Source organism: Passer domesticus, chromosome 12 (genome assembly GCF_036417665.1).
Source record: "Passer domesticus isolate bPasDom1 chromosome 12, bPasDom1.hap1, whole genome shotgun sequence".
In the NCBI taxonomy this organism is placed as follows: Eukaryota; Metazoa; Chordata; class Aves; order Passeriformes; family Passeridae; genus Passer; species Passer domesticus.
The window spans coordinates 1,949,416-1,962,425 of NC_087485.1; the positions used below are offsets into that span (position 1 = coordinate 1,949,416).

At 49.7% G+C, this 13,010-nt stretch overlaps 1 protein-coding gene across 3 annotated transcripts in view; it reads right to left on the reverse strand.

Moving 5' to 3' along the window:
- The window catches only part of BANP (BTG3 associated nuclear protein), a 112,662-nt gene extending 101,090 nt beyond the window's left edge, over positions 1 to 11,572 (reverse strand). For 2 of the 3 annotated variants that reach the window (XM_064386286.1, XM_064386284.1), the window contains exons 1-2: positions 11,438 to 11,572; positions 432 to 573 (exon numbers count right to left, since the gene is read on the reverse strand). In XM_064386286.1, the coding sequence (XP_064242356.1) occupies positions 432 to 501 (70 nt within the window). In that variant the 5' untranslated portion in view covers positions 502 to 573; positions 11,438 to 11,572. Of the gene's footprint in view, positions 1 to 431; positions 574 to 8,785; positions 11,399 to 11,437 lie in introns of those variants that run through there. The other variant, XM_064386285.1, reaches the window with a different exon arrangement.
- Positions 11,573 to 13,010: the final 1,438 nt, after the last annotated feature.

Below are 13,010 nucleotides of genomic sequence, written 5' to 3' on the forward strand. Positions count from 1 at the left end.
CTGAGCAAGTGATATCCAAATATTTGCTTTCAGAAGTGTTTTTCAATTTGACTGTCCAAAATATTTTAATAATGGATGAGACAAAGTGTCTTACACATAAAACAATTTCTAATGGATGGGGAACAGTTCCCATTGGAGGAAACGCCTAAACCTTGGAAAAAAACAAGACTGCAGGAATATTTCATTGTTTTTGGGGTTAGTCTATCCCTGCACAAAAGAAACAAACAGGCAATAAAGCCTTTAAGAGAAAAGTAAAATAAAATAAAAAAATAATCTGATCTAAAGGGTTTGGAGATACACAAGTGAAGCTCTGGAAATCATAGGACATGGGGTTCAAAAGCACCTTTTGGAACAAAACCCTGGTTTGTACTTTAAAGAAAAGCTCAGCAGTGATTTCCAGTTAATGGGCACTGCTGGAAGTCTCTTCCTACCTGGATTATCAGGAGTCAGGTCCTCCACAGCAATCTGAACCACATCTGCCAAATCCTGCTCTGACATCATTCAGAACCTGCAGCAAAACCCCTCAGGCACCACTGCAGCTCCCCAGGGCAGAGCTGGCCCAGGCATGCACTCCTGCAAAACAGCAAGGACAGGGTTAATATTTGTGAAACATCTCAGACAGCATCAAGGCCTTCCGTTTTTCATTCTCTTTTTATCAAAAATTCAGTTCTCAGAGAAATGACCAAGCTACAAAGGGATTAAGGAGCTCAGCTCCTGCAGCTCCCCCAGGAGGAATCTCCCTGCCCCAGGAGCTGAAGCTTTCCTTGCTCTCCCTGCACATTCCCAGGGAGAAGGAGAACTTTCAGGTTCACACTCTCACAGCTCACAAAGCTCCACTCCACACCAGAGCCTTGCTCGCCTGGAATTCTCAGCCCAGGTTATTTATTAGTGTTTTAAAGAGAAACCTTCAACTTGTAAAATTGAAATAGAATCACTGCAGTCTCTCCTAGCTGTGCTTTCTCCCATTTTACAAAGGGCTGGACAAAGAACACCAACAGATCAGTGGATTTTTTTTTTCCTTTTTTAACCTGACGTAAAAAACACTGGAGAGATAAATGGAGATTTACTGATGGAAATGATAATTCATCCATTAACACGGACATGGAATCAAATCCAACTATGCACAATGATTTTCCTCTTCCACTTGAGCCCAAGAAATCCATCAGGCCAGACATGGAGAGGATAAATTTTTAGGAGAGCAACACAACCCAGAGAAGGATTGTGAGGAGGCCTCCCCACATCTCCAAACTGTTTACCCAAAATACCAGCACTGCCAGCACTGAGTCACTTGAAATTCTGCTCATGGTGAAAGACTTTTGGGCCAGCACAGAGCGTGGCAGCAAGCCCAAAAAGCCTGGCAGTCCTTCCGTGCTTGTGGATGCCATTTTGGCAAGTGAAATTTGCCATTTCTGAGAAGTCCTGGTGCCCAGCCAGGCTGAGCAGAACAAAGCAGCTGTGCTGTTCCATCCTGTCACACAGGAGAGCCCTGCCCTCGGCTTCAGGGGACACAGCCACCACTGCAAGCACTAAAAAAGGCCAAATTAGAACAAATTAGAATGTTAAAAAGCTTATTATTTACAGGAGTCACTGTAATTTACTTGGTTATGACAGGACTCACTGATGCTGCACAAGTTGCATTGAAACCACTCACAACAACAAATTTCTCCTCTGAAGGAATTGCAATAATTGTATTACAATTAAATTGTAATAAATGTATAAATCCACTTGAATACTTCACATATTTAGCACAAAAAATCCTGAGTTTGAAGGGACCCAAATGGATCATCCAACCCCTGGCCCTGCACAGACAACTCAACGATCCAACCATGTGCATTCAAAATTAAATTTAAAAAATCACTCAATTCAACCTTTTTTCAAATTATTTCCTGTTTCCAGCACTAACTGTCCAACTTTCAGGGGCCATAGGCTGAAAGTGTTCATCTTCACCTCAGGAATACCCAAATATTCTGTCCCAGAGCCTCGAAACAAGGGCACAACCACCAACCTACAAGTGGCAGAGCAGCTACAGCACCCACAGAGAAATGTGTGTTCATAACACCAGTATTTACTTCCATTTAAATTAATTTTATTCCAATTTCACTAAGTCAGACACAACTTGGAAGAAATCAGCCACAATTCTGCCTTTCCAAAGCCAGGACAAAATTCCCTTCTGCTGCCATCCTGGATCAAAACATAAAGGGGAAATAAATAAATGCAAACAAAATGACAAATTAATTTGTTATGAAGCCTGGGGATTAGGAAAGCAACATCCAAGGAAGCTGCAGCCACTGCAGTTCTCACACCTTGAATAAAGATTCCCTCTCCATTCACCATTTCCATTTCTAACAGTAAATTTTACCAGTGGGCTGACCTTGCTTTAGAACCAAGGGGGAAAGCCTGATAAAATTCAACATGATGAGAGTTAGAGGAGTTTATCAGCTTCCAAAAGCTTCAGTCAACAAATTCAGAGTAACTTTGCCATGATGGTTTCCATGTACTTTACTCAGTGAAGTATTTACCAGCGTTTCCTCACGTAAAACACTCTTTTTCTTGAAATTTGCTCTATATTCCCCCTTTTTTCCACCTCCTGTCTGAAACTCTAGTCCCCATTAAATCTAAATTAAGTGTATGTACATTGGCACCAAGCCACCAGTGCTGAACTATTCCCAGGAACAAATTTTCAGTTATAAAAAAGAAATATTAACAGAAAGCCAGGAAGCTGGGGATAAAGCACAGCAGGGCCAAGGAACGTGCCCACTTCTCCTCCCCAAGCAGCACATGGAAGTTGGATCAACACAGGAATATTTTATGGTCACTTTGCCCCTGTCTGGGAGAGGGGATGGGGAGGAAGGTTCTACCAGGCAGTGGAAAATATTCCATTAAAGGAGTTCCTGGCCAGCCAGGCTCACACCAATTCCAGCCCAGTGCTTTTTGGTGGATCTGTGCTGCACTTTTGGATTCTCCCAGAGAATTCCAGGGGCTCCTCCAACTCTGAAAGTGAGGAACAGGTTATGGTGTGTCCTGGAGGGGTTTCTTCCCCCTCCATTCCCATTCCCTGGGTGCCTCCAAAGGGACCAGCCTGGATCCATGAGGTTCCACAGGGCCCTTGGGTCACTACAACCCCTGGAGCTCCAGGCTGGAAAGCTGGGAAGGGACTGGGGATGCTGGGAACAGGGGCTGGACAGGAGCCCAGGTGTGCCAGGTGGGCAGGAGGCCACTGGCACCTGGCTGGCAGCAGCCCTGGCATGGCCACAGCCCCAGGGCAGGGACTGTCCCCTGTGCTGGGCACGGCTGAGGCCACACCGGGGTTCTGGTCAGGCTTGGGCAGCTCCAAGAGAGACCTGGAGGGGCTGGAGCGTGTCCAGGGAAGGGAATGGAGCTGGGAAGGGAATGGAGAATCCTGAGGGAGCTGGGAAGGGAATGGAGAATCCTGAGGGAGCTGGGAAGGGGATGGAGAGTCCTGAGGGAGCTGGGAAGGGAATGGAGAGTCCTGAGGGAGCTGGGAAGGGCTGGAGAATCCTGAGAGAGCTGGGAAGGGGATGGAGAGTCCTGAGGGAGCTGGGAAGGGGATGGAGAATCCTGAGGGAGCTGGGAAGGGAATGGAGAGTCCTGAGGGAGCTGGGAAGGGAATGGAGAGTCCTGAGGGAGCTGGGAAGGGAATGGAGAGTCCTGAGGGAGCTGGGAAGGGAATGGAGAATCCTGAGGGAGCTGGGAAGGGAATGGAGAGTCCTGAGGGAGCTGGGAAGGGAATGGAGAGTCCTGAGGGAGCTGAGGGGGCTCAGCCTGGAGAAAAGGAGCTCAGGGGGCTCTGCTGGCTCTGCACAGCTCCTGCCAGGAGGGGACAGGAACAGGGACAGGAGCAGAGGGAACGGCCTCAGGCTGGGCCAGGGCAGCTCAGGGTGGACAGCAGCAGGAGTTTCCCCATGGAAAGGGGCTCAGGGATTGGAGCTGCCCAGGGAGGGTTGGAGTGCCCATCCCTGGAGGTGCCCAGGAATTCCTGAGGCGGCACTCAGAGCTCTGGGCTGGGGACTGGGCACAGCTGGGTGATCCCAGAGCTCCTTCCCACCCTCAATAACCAATTCTGTGAAATCCCAGCTTCCCCAAACGTTTCTAACCCCTCAGGGCTCTTGCAGCCCATTACCAGAGCAGCTCTTCCACTGTCCCCCCTTTCCCCACCCCAGACCCCACTTTGTTCCTCTGATCCAGTAATCCCAGCAGACTCCTGCTGGATAAATGAAACTGCAACTAAAAATTATCTCATTTTCCCTCAAAAATGGGAGCAAAAACCTTGAGCATCCCTGTAAGCACTTGCCTGGAAGCAAGGCTCCAGTACTGGAATACTCAATAAAACTCATCACAGACAACTAGAGATATAAATTTAAAGCTGATTAGATAAATTACATTAAATATCTCTGCCAATACTCTTACTCAGAATTGATACACTTAATACAGAATTCAATCAGCTTTTGTTTAATTAAGTAAATTAATATTTGTAAGCAACTAAATTAAATTCACCTGAATTCCAGATTAGCTTTTCCACACACAAGTTTAATGTAATTTAATTAATCTATTTTAAAACATTAATTCCAAATAATTCTTCTGAGCAGCCCCTTGTAAACAAAGCTATTTACTGAACTATCTGATGGCTTTCCCTGGTCACGGGGCAGCATTCCAAAGTGGATAATCAAACCCATCCAATGCCTTGTTAACACAGGAGAACATGCACAAACCAGAAACCTTCTCTCATATTAATTAGCCAGGGTAAACATCATCTTAAAAAAAAACCCAAACACATTCCAAAGCTCTGCTTGGAGTGTGGAATTGCACTGCCCTGGCTGGAGCAGCTGAGCTCTCTTGGACATTTCCCAGTGCTATTGATAAATGAAAAACCTTCCCTCAGATTCCAACTTGCAATGTGGCAAATGTTCCTGTGGGAAAAGCTGGGAAATGCCATTTCCCTCTGCCCAACCCAAGAGCCTCAAAGTTCTTCCTCTTCATTCCACTCTTCCTTCTCATTGATTAAAGGCAAGGCTGAAATATGGAATTTCTGTTCCAAAAATCTTCATCCAACCACATTTGGAACCATGGAATTGTTGGGTGGGAAGGGACCTCGAGGATCATCCCATTCCACCCCAGGGACCCCTCCCACAGTCCCAGGCTGCTCCCAGCCCTGTCCAGCCTGGCCTTGGGCACTCCAGGGATCCAGGGCAGCCACAGCTGCTCTGGGAAATCCACCCCAGCCTCATTCCTTCCCAATATTCCATCTCTCCCTGCCCCTGTCCATGGAAAACCATTCCCTTCATATTAATTTAATTAATTAATTGAGCCCAGCAGCCCATATTTCTGAGCCAAAGGTCCTTATCCTGCAAAAGCTCTGGTTTAGTGAGACTTTCCAAGGTTTTCCACAGCAGGTGAACACAAAGGCCAGCCCAGTGAGAGGAATCAACCCAGCACAGGCCAGGGCTGATCTCCAGGAGCAGGGAAACGACCTCAGGCTGCACAGGGATTATGGCATAGACATCATCCACGCTCTCCAGGGAAGATGCAGAGGACAAAATACTCATTAATTCGGTTTTTACTGAAACCCCTGAGGTCTCATCCCTGCAGGGAAACAGCCCAGAGGGGCACTGAGCTGTCTCTGGACATGGAATGATCCCCACTTCACCCCACCTGGGAAGCAAACCTTGGAATCCCAGCAAAGCAGCAGCCCAAGAACAGGACAGGACTGTCCCTGGGAAGGTCTCCAGAAGAGGAATCCCCCTCTGGAGGCTGCAAACCCCTGGCACAGCTGTGACCCCTCTGGAGGGTCCTGAGGAACAACCCCTGGAGCAGCTCCAAGGACACAACTGGGAACACTGGGATATTTCCACACGTGAGGTTATTCCCGGGAGTTACAAAGCTCAGGACACAACAATTCTCATTTCAGTCTCTCTGTGACTTGCACCAATTCTCTAACCCAGAGCCTGGCTCTTCCTCCATGATAAAATCACCTTGGTTGGCAGCTGGAACGGAGCCTTCCTGCACCAATTCCCAAAAAAGCCACAGCAGTGCAAACGTAACACAATAAAAATCAACAATTTAAGAGCATGCAGGGCTCAAAGCTCCATAAATCCAAGAGCCTCCTTTGAGCCCCAGCTCTCTGCAGCCCATCACAATGTGAATTAAAACTCATTTCAGGAGGAAGAGATCAGATTTACACTTCCTTCTTACTGCCCAAAACTACAAATGAGAATATTTTTTCTTAGCATCTGTTTGGCTGTCACCCTTATCCTCAATCCACCTTAAAAGGCAAGGAAAAACGTATTTCAATTGAATTTCATAGTGAAACCACACAAACATTTCAGTTCAACAGCTTAAAAATGAGTGTAATAGTAGACAAGCAGCTTTGATTTGGCCAAAGATCAGGAAAAATGTCTGTTTTCCAAAAAAAAAAGAGACAAGAATATTCCCTATCTGGGAAAACCAGGACACCAGCCACAACATTCTGGAGATGGATATACCAAATAAATATCACTCCTAGAGGTATTATGGTGAGGGACTCCAGTGCAAGTGGTAAAATTCAGCTAGCAACCAAAAAAAAGGAAACAGTTTTTCCAGGAATAAAGGAGCTGGAAACATTTTGGAGTAGAAAACCTCCCAGGGAAGCAGAAATTCTCAAGTATTACCACGAAAGCTGCCATTATTATTGTTGGTTTATTGTTTTGCTTTTAGAAATATTTGCTTTTTAGGGTTTTTTTTCGTTCTACCTGGTACAAGGCGCTGTTTTGCTTGGATGTCTTTTCCCACCTGGCACCAGCCCTAACACAACACCCAACAAACAACCCAGGAATGCTTTCCCTGCTTCCCAGGCACGAGGAACAGCAGTGGGTGGTCACACAAAGCAGCAATTCCAGCCCAAATTCCCTGTGGATCTCGTACAAACCCTGCTGCCATGTGCCAGCCCCCCCTGGCACTGCCTGCACGGGATTATCCCCCAGGAGCCGGGCAGGAAATGTTCACACGTGTCCCAGCTCTGCTTCCAGGTGCCCGCACACACACAGAGCCTGAATTCAATTTACAGCCATTTCATCCCCTTGAACTCTGCAGCACAACCCGGGCAAGGAGCTGAGTGTTTGCAGAGCTGGAATTCTGGATCCTGGTGGGATCATTCCCGACAGGGATCGTTCACACCAGGCACAGTTTGTAGGGTTTGCTGAAAAGCAGCAAATGTGAGAGCAGAGCTGCCCCGACAGCAAATCCCGTCCCGTTGTTTTCTTGTTTTCAGCCACTAGATGGAGGATTTTTATTGGGAACAGCTCCAAAAATCCTGCAGGGACTTCCAGGGCAGGTTTAGGTGGAGATCAGGGAAAGGTTCTTCCCCCAGAGGTGCTGGCACTGCCCAGGCTCCCAGGGAATGGGCACAGCCCCGGGGCTGCCAGAGCTCCGGGAGAGGCTGGACAGCGCTGCCAGGGATGCCCAGGGTGGGAATTTGGGAATGCCCTGGACTGGAGGAACCCTGTGGGTCCTTCCAGCTCAGGCCATTCCATTATTCCAGGAAATCCAAAATTCCAGAATTAGTTTAAAGCACCTTCCACCAGCCCAGGCTGCTCCCAGCCCCAGTGTCCAGCCTGGCCGTGGGCAGTGCCAGGGATCCAGGGGCAGCCACAATTCCCTGGGAGTCTGTGCCAGGGCTCCCCTCCACAGGCAGGAATTCATTCCCAATATCCCACTTATCCCTCCTTCTCTAGGGCCATCCTCTCTTGGCCTGGCAGCTTACCTTTAGCAACAAAAGAGAATTATAATAATAATTTATAGTTTTTCCTCGTTTTTTCCTAATATGTGCACTGCTAGTCCTCAATACACTGGAAAAAGTTTCTGATTTGGCAATTCCAGAGGAGACAAGGACAGCCCCCAGTGCTGGCACAGGCTGCTGCTACTACAAAAAAGCAGGAAAGCCAACATCAAATACAACCTGCTCACTCCAAAGTCTTCTAATGGATTTTCCTGCTGCAGGCATCAAGGAAAAAAACCTTCCAGCTGCCAAACCAGACCTTAGCACTGCTGTATGACACAGAGATAGCAGGATTTCCCAATTCTTGGCAAAAAAATTAATGAAAACAAACTGAAGAGCATCATTTCAGTAGGAAAACACAAAACGAGCAGTTCTTCAAAATGTGAATTGTTTTCATAGGATTATTGAGGGTGGGAAAGAGCTCTGGGATGGTGGAGCTCACCCAGCTGTGCCCATCCCCACCCTGTCCCCAGCCCAGAGCACTCAGTGCCACCCCAGGAATTCCTGGGACACCTCCAGGGATGGGCACTGCAAACTTCAATCCCTGACCCCCTTTCCATGGGGAAATTCCTGCTGTGCCCACCCTGAGCTGCCCTGGCCCAGCCTGAGGCCGTGCCCTCTGCTCCTGTCCCTGTCCCCTGGAGCAGAGCCCGACCCCAAATCCCGGCTCCAAATTTTGAGTTTTCATGTACACCACCTGCTCCTGGCTTGGCAGCTCCCCTCCCTGAAGTTAAAAGGCAAATCCCAACTGAATTCAGCTTTAAACTCCCCAAAGCTCCAGCTCAGAGGGTGCCAGAGAGGATCAGGTTGGTCTGAGGAGCAGGGATGGGAACTCCCCCCTGCCATCAATTCCCTCCACTCTTCTCCATGGTAAAACTCAGATTTTCAGAGGTTTGAACTGAATATATTCTTCCCTTAAGTGCTCCAAGTCAGGGGTTACAAACAGGAAGCAACATCAAATGATTCTGTTCAACAGACACCACCACAAATTATTTTATTTCAAGTCCCACGTACCGAGGGTGTGATGAAGTTAAACCTTTTGTATGTTTTTCAGTCTAACTGGTTGCAAAATTCACTATTTTCCAGCACCTTTAAAAACCTAAACCTGCAAGGAAACAAGTGCTTTATGTGACTGTGAAGACATTTTATTCCTTTTATTTTACTTGGGAAAGAAAAAAAAAAATAAAAAAAGGTGATGATTAGCCTTTCAATGATATGGATAAGAAAGAAAATAAGGTTATTTCAACTGTCAATAACTAAATATCAAGTCTTAAACTAAAGGAAATCAACCTGTGACCAAAATTTTATTGGCAAAGTTCTGCATACAAAGACATTTTGTGGTTTTAATTCCAACCACTGGCTTTGCTCTGTCTCCTCCTACAAGTGGCTCAATCCCAGCAACTCCAACTCCAGGGCTCCTTCAGGGAAAGAGATGAAAACCCTGGAAATTCTAACAAAAAGAAGGAAACCCCTGGAATTCTGACACATTAAAGGAAAACCCTGGATTGCTGAAAAAATGAAGGAAAACCCTGGAATTCTGGCACATTAAAGGAAAACCCTGGATTGCTGAAAAATGAAGGAAAACCCTAGAATTCTGAAAAAAAATGAAGGAAACCCCTGGAATTCTGGCACATTAAAGCCCTGTGTTGTTCCTGCACCTAGCAAGCTTTACAAGATGAGGGGGAAGCTCAAGAGAAAAACCAGAGGCAAACTCGAGCCCTGGCAAACAGGAGCCTCTCCCTGGAGTTCCCTGGGTGTGAATCCCACCCCAACTCCCTCCCAAGCCGAGGTAAAGCCACCATCAGCAGCTCTGAGCTCATTCTCCTCACCTGACCACCCAAAATTGCAGAAAAGGGAAGGTAAAAGCAGCACGGGCAGGAAAGGAGCCTTTTCCAAACTGAGTTCTTGGAGCAGGTGCCTCTGGAAGCTGCAGCTGTGAGCAGTGCTAATTAGCACCACACCCCTAATGGTTTTATTAAATTACTCTGGATGTTATTAATCAATTAGTCCTTTAAAAGAACCTTAATCAGCACCTGCTCTGGAACCACACAACTTTCACATGGCTGGGTGACTCAGAAAACCCAGCTGTAGAAAAGATGATAAATGGAAAAAGCAAAGTTCTAAAATGTTTGTGTCCTCTGGAGAAGATGGAATGTTTCCCAAATCCAACCTCCATCTTTTTATTCTCTCAATAAATTAATTAATCTTTCTTCCTAACATCTATTACTGAAAATGGAACTGCTTCCATTTAATGATGGGAAAAATCAAAGTCTTGTTATTCTGGTGCATTTCTATAAACAACTACTTAATATATATACAAACATATATGCAAAAACTTCCTAACAGGGAAAACTCTCTGTTTCAAGAGTCACTGCTATGAAATTCAAGCACTTTTTTTGTTTGATGTTTCAAAATCTGGGTTGAAATATTTGAAGTTATACTAATATCAGGTTTGCCTCTTGGTATCAACAGGGCACCACACCTCAGATAACCTCACAGAGAAGGCAAGAAAGCACCAAAAAACACTCCAAAATACCATTTTAAAGCTGCTTCCACCAAAGCAATCTCTCAGTTGCTAATAAGCCTTGTTTACTTCAAAAAGTCTTCCCTGGAGAGCTCCAAAAATAAACTGATCCATAAACTATCTGTGCCATAGCAGGATAAAATTACTATATTTGGTGAAGTACACAACTTGCCACTGTGGATGGATTTAAAAATAAAACAAAAAAAAAAAAAGAGGGGGGGTGGGAAAGAAAAAGGAGGCAACACTTGAATTGCAAATAAGGGTATAGGGATACCGAGTGTGTTGAGAGAATCCTGGAATAGTCTGGGTGGGAAAGGACCTTAAAGCTGATCTCGTTCCACCCCCATCCATGGGCAGGGACACCTTCCACCATCCCAGGCTGCTCCAAGCCCCGTCCAGCCCGGCCTTGGCGCTGCCAGGGATGCAGGGGCAGCTCCAGGGAAAGCTGTGCCAGAGCCTCAGCACCCGCACAGGGAAGAATTCCTTCTCAACCTCCCCTGGAAAGCGCTCAATGTCAAACAGCCGGCGGGAAGGAGGAGGACAGAAGGCACCAAGCCTGCTATGGATGCGGGATCCCTGTCAGGCACTGCAGGAGCACGCACGGGGCTGGTCCCTGTCCCTGTCCGGCCCCTGCTGCACCAGGGAGGAGCGCTCCCAGCCCAGCCCGAGCCTCCAAACGCATCCCGGGGGCACGCCGGGACACCGAGCCCGGCACCGGGCAGCGGGGCAGCGCCAAACCTGTGGGTGGAAGGGACACGAGGGCTCATCCCGTTCCACCCCTGCCGTGGCACGGACACCTTCCACCATCCCAGGCTGCTGCGAGCCCTGTCCACCTGGCCTCGGGCACTGCCAGGGATGCAGGGGCAGCCGCAGCGGGCACGCCGTGCCAGGGCCTCAGCGTCCTCACGGGGAGCGCTTCCTCCCCGACCTCGAACCACGGGCGACCCCCGTGAGGGCGGCGGGGGGCAGGCGGAGGGGGGCGCGCGGCCCCCCCGCCCTCGGCCGCTCCCTCCCGGCCGGCTCGCGGCCCGGGGAGCCCGGCGGGGGCGCGGTGTGTGCTCGGTGTCGCCCGTGCGGGGCCGTGCGGGCGGCCGGGGGGCGGCCGCGCAGCCGAGGCTCCCGCCCGCGGGGCGCCGCGTTACCGTGTGAGGCGGGCGCCGAGTTCTCGTGGTGTTTTGTGCGGCGGCTGCGATAATGGCGTCCTTCCTCGCGAGAGATCCGGCCCGGGGGGCCCCCCGCGCACGCGCACGCGCCGCGCCCGCGCGCGCGCGCCGCGCCCCCGCCCTTCCCCGCCGAGGCGCCGCAAAGCGGGGAGCGGACTACGAGTCCCAGAGGGCAGCGCGCGCGCCCCCGCAGGAGCACGCCGGGACCTGTAGTACGCGCGGGTGGCGCGGGGCGTGACGGGAAGTGTAGTCAGGGAATCACGGAATCGCAGGATCGCTGAGGGTGGGAAAGAGCTCCGGGATCATCGAGTCCCGCCTGTGCCCCATCCCCACCTTGTCCCCAGCCCAGAGCTCTGAGTGCCGCCTCAGGAATTCCTAGGACACCTCCAGGGATGGGCACTCCAACCCTCCCTGGGCAGCTCCAATCCCTGACCCCCCTTTCCATGGGGAAATTCCTGCTGCTGTCCACCCTGAGCTTGCCCTGGCCCAGCCTGAGGCCGTTCCCTCTGCTCCTGTCCCTGTTCCCTGTCCCCTCCTGGCAGGAGCTGTGCAGAGCCAGCAGAGCCCCCTGAGCTCCTTTTCCCCAGGCTGAGCCCCCTCAGCTCCCTCAGGATTCTCCATCCCCTTCCCAGCTCCCTCAGGACTCTCCATTCCTTTCCCAGCTCCCTCAGGATTCTCCAGCCCCTTCCCAGCTCCCTCAGGATTCTCCATTCCCTTCCCAGCTCCCTCAGGATTCCCCAGCCCTTCCCAGCTCCCTCAGGATTCTCCAGCCCCTTCCCAGCTCCCTCAGGATTCTCCAGCCCCTTCCCAGCTCCCTCAGGATTCTCCAGCCCCTTCCCAGCTCCGTTCCCTTCCCTGGACGTGCTCCAGCCCCGCAGTGTCCACAGAACTCGGCCAGCAGAGCTGGCACATTAAACAGGAATCCGCACCTCCAAATTCATTCACACCTTTCACATCATCTGCTCCTTCCATCAGATTCCTCCCGCCCCGACAGCTCCCGGGTGCGGAGCTGGGATGAGCTGGATGTCACCGTGGTGCTCAGGACAGAAATGTGAGCTGGGTGTCACCGTGGTGCTCAGGACAGAAATGTCACCTTGCCCAGAGCACGCTGAGCAGCAGGCAGAAGTGGGAATTTGCTAAATTGGCTCATCAGCCTCGCTCCTCTGTCACTCCTGTGTGTGCCGTGAGAACAGCAGGGCTGGGCGAAGGTGGGGAACGCGCCGTGAACCTTCTGGGGATGATAAAAATATGCAAAAAGCCCCAAAAAAGAAGCACGGAGGAAGCGTACGCAAATGGCTCTGAAAAAGGACAAAGATTTGACGGTTTTATGTCTTTATATAGCACAGTGTTGCCCAATAAAGACCAACCACACTTCACTTTTCAGCTTCACCACAGCCAGCAGCGACTTTCTGCATTAAAACATTCCTTAAATAAGACAAATAAAAATTCCTAAATAAGATGCCTGGTGGGGTTCTCCAGTCCATGTCCCACAGCTGAATCCCCTCTGGCTCAGCTGTAAGTGGTTCTCCAGACACCTGCAGGCCTGGTGTGC